This window comes from Rutidosis leptorrhynchoides, chromosome 11 (genome assembly GCF_046630445.1).
Source record: "Rutidosis leptorrhynchoides isolate AG116_Rl617_1_P2 chromosome 11, CSIRO_AGI_Rlap_v1, whole genome shotgun sequence".
Taxonomy (NCBI): Eukaryota; Viridiplantae; Streptophyta; class Magnoliopsida; order Asterales; family Asteraceae; genus Rutidosis; species Rutidosis leptorrhynchoides.
The window spans coordinates 331,157,767-331,168,128 of NC_092343.1; the positions used below are offsets into that span (position 1 = coordinate 331,157,767).

General features: G+C 34.6%; 1 protein-coding gene across 6 annotated transcripts; it reads left to right on the forward strand.

Annotated features, from left to right (window-relative positions):
• Positions 1–573: 573 nt before the first annotated feature.
• On the forward strand, positions 574–10,020 carry LOC139876478 (putative disease resistance RPP13-like protein 1). Of its 6 annotated transcripts, XR_011768107.1 has the most exons (8): positions 574–670; positions 1,122–1,875; positions 2,450–2,541; positions 2,967–3,265; positions 3,338–3,886; positions 4,493–4,575; positions 8,848–8,910; positions 9,567–9,743. XR_011768107.1 is itself a non-coding variant. In XM_071863794.1 (3 exons), exon 1 carries the CDS (start codon positions 5,148–5,150, stop codon positions 8,484–8,486), a length of 3,339 nt encoding a protein of 1,112 aa, XP_071719895.1. In that variant the 5' UTR covers positions 5,096–5,147; the 3' UTR covers positions 8,487–8,495; positions 8,848–8,910; positions 9,795–10,020. The 6 variants fall into 6 exon arrangements, 2 of the variants coding, with proteins under 2 accessions (XP_071719895.1, XP_071719894.1); XR_011768108.1 differs by lacking the exon at positions 9,567–9,743 and adding an exon at positions 9,795–10,020 and having other exon boundaries at positions 1,122–2,541; XR_011768106.1 differs by having other exon boundaries at positions 1,122–2,541.
• The last annotated feature ends 342 nt before the right edge of the window (positions 10,021–10,362 follow it).

The following is a 10,362-nucleotide window of genomic DNA, read 5'->3' on the forward strand; positions in this document are numbered from 1 at the left end:
TCTGAAATTTCCGGGTCGTCACATATTTGTATATGTATGAAATATATCCCGAAATATTTAGTGTTTTTTTAATTATGTCCGTTTCGCGTATAGTTAGTCGCGTTATGTTCGTAAAATTATTTTCGAGTTGAACGGTGGTCTCGAAAAAATTTAACTCACACCGAGCGAGACTATAGGGCCCGTTATTTAGTGTTTTTTAACGATGTCTGTTTCGCGTATAGTTAGTTCCCTTGGGTCCCTCTAATTTTTTCGAGATGAACGGTGGTCTCGGAAAAATTTAACTCGGATCGAGCGAGAAGATATGGCCCGTTAAAAATTTGGGTGGAATTGTTTTTTTTTTAATTTAATAAAATTATATATTTATGCTTTTTACCCTGAAAGAGTGAAAAGTTGAGGGGTCGTTGTGTAAAATAACTTGAATTTGAGGGACCGTTTATAGTGTGAACGCAAATTCAAAATAACAATCCCATGTACTTGAAACGACGAATTTGGCCTTCCCTTTTAGCAGTTAGGGATAGTAAAAAATAAATAAATAATAATAGAATAGAATTTTTCTTTTTCAAACTTATAGACCTCTTTGCTTGCAACTGTAAATTCGTCAAATTCATGTTAATTCTCAGAAACTAAACCCTAAAATTAACAACAATCATGGCTTAATCGTTGTTAAACGGTGAGAAATCCGTAGTTGTACTCTTTGTTTCCAGCATTACATACGCATTACGCTACACCTGTATCTTTTTTTTGAAACCCTAGTCTTTTGTGCTTATGACTATTTTGGGTTTATTCGTCGAGATCTCAGTTGAATCGTACGATTCCTTCTTTCCTTTCAAGATCAGGCAGTTAATTGATCTTTAAAGCTCACCTATTTCATTCGATTGTGTCTATTAGGGTTTATACTTACGCATATATATTCAATTGGGATATGTAGCTGTCAAGTTGATGAATTTTCTTAGTTACAGGAGTCAAATTGTGAATTTTGAGTAGTTTTTTGATGTTGTTACCGATATGTTAAGTTCTTATTTGATTATATATTACGGAGTATGAATTATAATGATCGTATTTAAAAAAGAAAATCATGAAGAAAATTTAGTTTATAATTTTTTATCGGGATTTAACATTAGGCCAGGTGCTTCATCAGGGGGATTCTGTTGGGAGCTTTGTTGGTGGATGAAGTAGGGTCACCTTTCTCTCATGATAATACATCAGCTTTTATATAAGTTCATTCAAACTTTTTTATGTGATGATAATGTAATTGACTAAATGAGTTGATGCTGATATTACTACTAGAATTTTTTCAGGTCCTATACACAATTACATACAGTTTAGGATGTGTATATAAAATGACATTCTCTTTACTGATGTGTTAAAAGATACTAAGACTGAGAGTGGGAGCATCAGTAAATCACGACCATCCATTTTTGTAAAATTAAGATTGCAAAACTGTCACCCGGGAGTACTCTGTCAGGAAATTTTAAGGAGTACTTGGCAACTCGCGGAGTACATGAGAGTACTCGGGTGTTGAACAAATTTTACATTGACTGAGTTTTGACCGATGTTCCGATTAATCCCGAGTTTGACCGAATGATCCCGAGTATGATACGATTTTGACCGAGTAATCCCGAGTTTGACCGAGTAATTCGATCGAGTAATCGGGAAATTTTTTTGTCAAGTACTCCCGAGTTCTGCCAACACTGTGTAAAATACAAATGTGGAGTATCACACTAATTTTTGTACAAATGAAGTATATCTGATATTAGTTATACATTTTATGATCTTCAGGTTAAAGTGCTTTTTATGTATCACTTTTTTATTGCTGATGTTGAATTGATGCGGTTGCAATATTGGGCTACTTGTACTAACTAATTATGCCTCTGTGTACTGGTTTACTTTTGTTTCATTTCTCGCAATGAATCTAACTAGACCAAGTCTTTGTTTTTTCATAATTGTTGGAACACAAAGTTCAGTATTATTCTGTCTTTTACTGCCAAATCGTCTAGTGGCGAGTTTGTGTATTAGATTCTTTCTCAATATTCCATCTTTTGCTAAATTAAATTTAGATGCATACTTGAGATGAATTCAGAAGCCAAAGTTGCAAAATTGCTACTGGGGGGGAGTACTCGGTCGGTACTTTTCAGAGAGTACTCAGATGTTGACCAGTTTTGACTTTGACCAATGTTGACAAAGTTTTGACCAATTTTGACTGATTTTCTCAGTAATCCCGATTTTTAACCAATTTTCCGAGTAATCCCGAGTTTTGTCCGAGTTTGCTTAGGTTTGAGTTTGACCAGTTTTAACCAAGTTTTGACCAATTTTGACTTATTTTCCGAGTAATTGCGAGTTCTGACTGAGTTTTGACCAATTATCGAGTAATCCCAAAAACATCTTCAGGTTTTATGTTGATGAGTTGCCATATTATGTGTTTTAACACCAAATATTTTTTTGTAAGCAGATTAGCAAGCACCTCGTATCATAGTAGGGGTTAAGTTCTTCTATCCCATATGGAGTTGAAAGATGCAAGATAAGATAAGCTTTATTATTCAGGTACGTTTTGTAGTTGCTTCTCGAAACAGAAAAAATACCATGTCCCTTTTTATGGTACTCTGCTCAACTTTATTTTATTATAAATATATTATTATATTATTACTAGGTGTTTATATCAATGTAATATGGAGCTATCTAAGGTTGCAAAAATCTCTACTTGAGGAGTATTTAATCTGGATTTTTTAGGGAGTACTCGGATGTTGACTAAGTTTGACCAAGTTTTGACCAATTTTGACTGTTTTTCTGAGGAATTTTCGAGTTTGGCTGAGTTTTGACCGATTTTCCAAGTAATCCCGAGTTTGACCGAATTTGAATCTGTACCATATTCTAGAGGTGGCAACATTGTATTGTATAGGGTTCCATTAGCTAAGGCAATGTTTTCCCCTAAATTAGTTATCTACATCGTTGTTTTTATTTATTTATAGGGGAGACACTTTTGGCTACAGCTGGATTTGTTGTTTATTCCGGAGACTTGTTTGCATTTACGATTGCAAAGGTTTCTATTCACGGTTCATTTCTTTTAGGGATCAACAAAACCCTTTGTGAATTGTAAATTCTTCTGTTATTTACATCGCCAGCTTTTATATTGATGAGTTACTCTATTATGTGTTTAACACCAAATAATAATATTTCGTAAGCACATTATCAAGCACCTCGTATCTTAAGGGTTAAGTTCTATATCCCACATGGAGTTGAAAGAAGCGAGATAAGCACTATTATTCAGGTACGTGTTTTAGTTGTTTTATCCCATATAATTTCGTTTTACTGTTCTCGTAAACATCCGTTCTTTTTTTAGTTATTACGAGCTCAACAAACTCTGAAGTCCGAGAAAATAATTTGCGAGGACGGTTTATTGGGTCTGTAGCATTTGTTGTATTAGCACTCGTTCCATTGTGGATGCAGTTTGTCCAACATTTTTCTGTGCATCCCTAGCTTTTTATGGTGGTACTGCTCAATTTTATTATAATAAAATATTAATATTAATATTACTATAGGTGTTTATATATCAATGTAATATGGAGCTATCCAAGGTTTCAAAAAATCGCTACTTGGGGAGTACTCTGTCGGGACTTTTTGGGAATTACTCGGAAACTCGGGGGGATGTTGACTAAGTTTGACTTTGACCAATTCTGACTGAGTTTTGACCAAATTTTAACCGATTTACGAATAATCCCCAGTTTTGAGCGAATTTTCGAGTAATCCCTAGTTTTGGCTGAGTTTACCAAGTTTGACTTAGTTTGATCGAGTTTGACCAAGTACCCGGAGCTGCAAAAACTGACTACTCGCCAAGTAATTCCAAACTTCTGCAACACTGGAGCTATTGGTTAAATTTGCATATCTGATGGTACATAATTTCTTCTTATCATGGTGTTAAAGTTTCTTTTTATCTAAACCACACAAAAGGCTTTGTGTGTATATTGGGTGACAGTTATATGTGTATCGGTTTTACGAATTTTTTTTCAAAAAATACTACCACTTAGGAGCAGTTTTAATGTTTGTGCCACCACTTATCTTCCAGGTGATATGGAATTCCAAGCTTGAATCTGTACCATATTCTAGAGGTGGCAAAATAGGCAGTTTGAGTAATGGGTCAAAATGAGTAAAAACATGTGGTGCTGGTCATTTTGGCTTCTGGAATAGTTTAGACAAAAAAATAAATAAATAACTTTAGCAATAAGCACACATAATATGATCACACCTACAAATATTACATATATTTCAATAATACTTTGTTTTTAAAGTAAAGTTTTTTAAAAGGTTTAAGCTTTGATGATATTTCTGGGCAACTTTCAACTGGTTTGACCATTTCTTTGTTTGACCTCTACCCACATCAACCTATTCAAGTAAATGGGTCAAAACTGTCACCTCTACTTCCTCTTTTTGCTGATTGTACCATGTTCATTTGACTCTTTAGCTAATCTATGCAAATATTGTGTTCTACTTTTTTCAGCCATTGTTTCTGAATTTGGCCTTAGAGATGTCCCAAAATCAACTTCATCCTTGACAGTAGATACATGACTGTAGGTATAAAAGGTATGTCCTCTATATCTCTAGCAATACTAAATACCACTTCCTATAAATCTAAGTACACTTCTGATATAATTTGATATGTTCAACCTAATTGATCCATTTTGTTTAAGTGTATTTTTAAGTTATAACACAACTGACCCGTGTTCAATTAATGACAATTTTAGAAGATCCATTATCAAAGTAAGCCTCCTGCATTTCCAAATCCAAACGCAAATTCAGTATCAGTATCATATCACAAAGATGCTAAAACATAAACCTAGAACTAGATTACTTGACTTCATCTGCAATTAAGAAATAAGAGTTTACTTTTCAATTAAGAAATAATAGTAATAATTTTCAATTAAAAAAATAATTAGTATTACTTTACTTCATCTGCAATTAAGAAATAATAGTTTACTTTTCAATTAAGAAATAATAATGGTATTACTTTTTAATCAAGAATAGTATTACTACTTTACTTCATCTGCATTTCCACCCTAAGATTCTTGGTCTTCTACTTTTTCCTTCATCTTTTGAAATCAAACAGATCCATTTACAACCAACCAAACACTCGTTTGATCAATCTCTAAATTCCAATGGCCGAAATCGTTGTTTCAAGTGCTGTCACTGTGCTGTTTGAAAAGCTACTCTCTGGTGACTTGATGAAGCTGATTCGATCAGAAAGAATCGAATCTCAGCTAGAAAAACTTAAGACAAAGTGGACATATATTGAAGCTGTGCTTGCTGATGCAAGTGAGAAACATATAACACAAGAATCTGTTAAAGTGTGGCTATTAGATCTTCATCGTCTAGCTTATGACATTGAAGATGTACTCGATGATATGGCCACCGAAACCATTCGAAGAAAGTTGAAAGATGAATCACGTGGTAGTACGAGCACCGGTAATGCATTGAAAAAGATCATTCCAACTTTTTGTACTAATTTATCACCTCATAAAATGATGTATGGTCGTAAGATGCGTTCTATGCTTGCTGAAATTACTGAAAAATTGAATGGTCTTTACGAGAATAAAAATATGTTAGGTGTAGATATCAATACGATACTCGCACTTAGAGCAAACAGAAATTTTGAACGACTGGAGGAAACATCACTGTTAGATGAGTCTCCAGTTTTGGGTCGGGAAAAGGATGAAGAGGCAGTGCTCGAGAAGTTGTTGGGAGATGAATCACGTAATCAAAATGTGAGCGTTGTGTCCATAGTTGGCTTAGGTGGAGTTGGGAAAACAACTCTTGCCAGACTTTTGTACAACAATGAAAAAGTGAAGGATTACTTTGAACTAACATCATGGGTTTGTGTTTCAAATGACTTTGATGTGCTCGCTGTTAGCAAGGCGATTTATCAAGCTGTCACCGGAGAGGACAACACACCTGCTAGTTTAAATGGCCTTCAAGAGGTCCTTAAAGAGAAATTGTCAAAGAAAAGATTCCTACTTGTGTTGGATGATGTTTGGAATGAAGACCACCAGAAGTGGAAAGATCTTGAAAAACCACTTAAGGGGGCGCCAGGAAGTAAAATCATAGTTACTACTCGGAAGATGAAGGTTGCATCAGCGATGGACAATGTTAAATGTCACAATCTAGAGATTCTATCGGATGAAGATGCTCTTTCTTTGTTGGCTAAATCTGCCATAAATGAGCATAATTTTGACAACCATCCTTTATTATCACTTGCCCAAGATATAATTAAGAAATGTAAGGGATTGCCCTTGGCATTGATAGCAATTGGGAGGGTTTTGAAAGGAAAAGGAAATGATGAATGGGATAAGTTGTTGAAGAGTGAGGTATGGAGTTCAGATGATGGCGAAGGTGATATTCTTCCAGTTCTGAAGCTGAGCTACTATGATCTTCCTCTACACCTGAAGAAGTTGTTTGCATATTGTTCTTTATTTCCAAAGGACTACTTATTCAATAAGAATAAAATAGTCCTATTATGGATGGCAGAGGGGTTTATATCTGAATCAAAGCGCACTAAGACAATGGAGAGTCTGGGTCGCCAGTATTTTGAAGATCTATTATCAAGGTCGTTTTTTCAACATTCAACTAAAAACGAATCAGAATACATAATGCACGACCTGATGAATGACTTGGCCATAAGTGTTGCGGGTGAGTTTTTCTTTATGTTGGATGATAAGATGAATGTAAATGGTAGGAATGAAGGGTTTGATAAGTTCCGTCACGTTTCATTCTTAGTTCACCGACATAACGAATTTGAAAACTTCAAGGAATTACATAAATCAAAACACTTGCGGACGTTCTTACCGTTACCAGTTGATCGGTGGTCACACTTAAAAGCATCAGACCATGTTGTTGTCAAATTGCTTCCCCGAGTACGGCTCATAAGGGTGCTAAGCTTTAATCAGTGTTCAATAGAAAAAGTACCACAATCCATTGGCGGTCTCAAGCATTTGCGTTACCTTAATTTTTCGGATACAAAAATAGAAGAAGTACCGGAACAAGTAGGCCAGATTTATAATCTACAAACGTTGTTGGTTTGTAAATGCATATACTTGTCTAGGTTGCCAGTCAGTTTTGCTAAGTTGATAAATCTGCGACATCTTGATATGAGTGATACTCCAAATTTAAAAAATACACCCTTAGGGATATGCGGGTTAACGAGTCTACAAACTCTAACAAAGGTTTTTATCGAAGAAGCTAATGGTTTCAAGATATCTGACCTTGAGGGCCTCGTGAACCTTGAAGGTCATCTTTCCATCTATGAATTGGAAAAAGTGGCAGATTCCCAACAAGCAATGATTGCCAACTTAGAAGAAAAGAAGGGTCTTGTTAGTTTGGATATGGAATGGGGTTATGAATTTGACGATACTCGGAATTTTCAAACAGAATATGAAGTGATTGAAGGACTGAGGCCTCCCAGTAAGTTGAATAAACTGAAGATTTTGAACTACGGGGGAATGGAATTTCCTAGTTGGTTTGCAAATCCTTCATTTGATAAGTTAACAGAGCTTAGAATAAAAGGGTGCAAAAATTGTACACATTTTCATGGTATTGCATTTCCATTATTAGAATACTTGGAGGTTTCTGATATGCTAGGATTGGAGAAATGGTCAAATTGTGATGGTGACGAAACTACTCGATCATTTTTTCGTCTCCGTGAAATTCGTATATTAAATTGCCCAAAATTGGCTGAGGTGTCAATTGGAGCAGTTGAAAGATTAAAGATTGAATATTGTGATGAGTTAAAAGAGGTTAATGTTGGAAGTAGTAACACCAAATGTGTGCTTAGAGATGTGTATCTTTATAGATGTAGTTCACTGGAGAGTTACAATTGTCCTAATACTGTTGAGAAATTGGAGATCAGATATTGTGATTCAATGACTTCATTGACCTTGTCACTTCCATCCTCTCTCAAAGTTCTTAAAATCAGGAGATGTGATAATCTAAAGTCGATTTCTGATGAGCTCCCATCCTCTCTGGAAGTTCTTAAAATCAGGAGTTGTAAGAATCTGAAGTCATTTCCTCATGAGTATTTGCAAAGTCTTACCTCTTTGAAAGATATGACGATATTTAATTGTCCAAGCATGGACGATACATTTCCATATGGTTTGTGGCCTCCTAACTTAAGGAGGCTAGACATAGGAGAGTTAAAGAAGCCAATGTCAGAGTGGGGGCTGCAGAATTACCCGACCTCACTTTTTGAACTGTGGTTATATGGTAGAAATTCAGGAGTAACTTCATTTGCAATGGAAGGAGATGCAACGAATACTCCAACATCTTTTCTTCTTCCACCTTCTCTAACTCATCTATGGATCTGGAATTTTAAGGACGTGGAATCAATTTCAGAGGAGCTCTTACAACAACACCTCACTCACCTTCAATCACTTTCTATTATTAACTGCCCGAACATTAGAGATGTCCCACAATCAACTTCATCCTTGACAGTATTTAGAGTGTAGGTAGAAAAGGTACGTCATCTATATCTCTTGCAATACTAAATACCACTTCTTATGAATCTGATTGGGTCTCTTTACAGTGTTTGTACAATAGCCTGTTTGATTTAATTCCTCAAACACTTCCTAATAATTTGTAGTATTTTCTCGTTATTGTGAATAGCCCACCCCCAAAATAGCTGTTATTATTGTGTTTTACAGAAAACTATCTAACATAACTTTCAGCTCATTTATGTGATTACTTACTTTTATTCTTTTGCGGGGAAAAATTATATGATGTTACGCTATAACTATCATCTGTTCTTTATAAAAACTGGTTGAATTGAATTATTATTTAATTTCATATGAAATGTGTCCACTTCCACAGGTGGTTCGAGTGGAGTGATGTGACAAGGAAAATCAAAGTAGAATTAAGAGCTTTTGAGTAAGGGTACGTTTGTATATATATCATCATTTAACTGTTTATAACTTTGAAATCTGTTTAAGTTTTTAATCATGCATGCCCTCCACCTGTTTGATGAATTTCGACAAAGATCGATAGGCATTTTTAATCTTTATTTTTTTTGGATATGGCTGCTTATCATTTTGGGTTTTAGGGAATTTATTAACCCAAATCTAGTGCTCATTCGTATATTCTTTAAGGCAAGATATTAATATGATGACGTTATAACTATCATTTACTTATATCCACTTCATATGTTGTACGTACGAATGTTACAAGGTCAAATAAGTTGGTACTGTGAGATTTTAAGTGATGGTATGTTTTCAAATATCATTATGTAGCCTTTTGGTGTCATTAACATAACAGATGTCATTTCTAGTCTATCTCTATGTAGCTGTTTATAACTTGAAAATCAATTTAGGTTTGGCTGATAGTACATTAGTTATTAGTTATGATATAATATAATTAAACAAGATTATGGAAAAGACAATACATTGTTAGTAGCGAACTCAATAATGGCAAGATTAAATGAGTAATCAATATTGGATTTAGCTTACAACTCAGTTGTGAATTCAAAATGCACTTCTCATGTTTACAAATAATTTGTCATTTTTGTTGGACATAATAAAAAAGTTGTTTGATAGTTGCGATACTCCTGCAAGAAGAGAACTAGAGAAGGCTCAGAGATATGTTTAAGATGTGATGAAGTTTTAAACTCTATGTGAACTTTTGTGAAGCTTCTTTGTTGTCATGTAATGACTGTGTATTAGCTCAATTTGTGGTCATGTAATGACTCAAGTGTGTATTGTTATGTTATAAGTGTTGGTGTAACATGATGTTGATATACTGAAACAAGTCTTCATTGTTTGTAGACTCGAATCTGGAAAGTCAAGAATTGAATAGTTTGTTATCAAGAAACTCTTCATCCACTCCAAGTGCATAAAGCTTTGATTACGTGTTTTTAGATTGCTTGAAAGTAACTTATTAATACTCTTTATATTATATTCTATATATTCGAGTGGGCAAAAAAGTGATACCATGTCATTGTACCTTCATTTCTTTTAGGGATCGTTAGAGCCCTTTGTGATTTTTTATTTTTATTTTTTACATCTTCAGCTTTTATATCATACGTTGTTAAGTTCTATGCCATATGGAGTGGAAAGAAGCGAGATAATAACCATTATTCAAGTACGTTTTTAAGTTGCTTCACGAAACATAAAAAAAGCCCATCCCATGTCCCCTTATGCTTATAAATTCGTTTTATTTTTCTCAAAAACATTTGTTTTTATAAATTCACCCCCTCTGGTTCCGTAACTTTGTTTTTATACATACGGGGTTGCTTCTTGGCCTTATTATTTTTCCAATGCCGTTCAAATTCATTCTTCAAGGATTGGAAGTTTTTGCGAGCCCGGAAAACTCTGAAATTCAAGAAAATAATGT

Bases quoted from the DNA above. Each gene is read 5' to 3' on its own strand.
- LOC139876478 (XM_071863794.1), top strand. From the start codon at position 5,148: ATGGCCGAAATCGTTGTTTCAAGTGCTGTCACTGTGCTGTTTGAAAAG.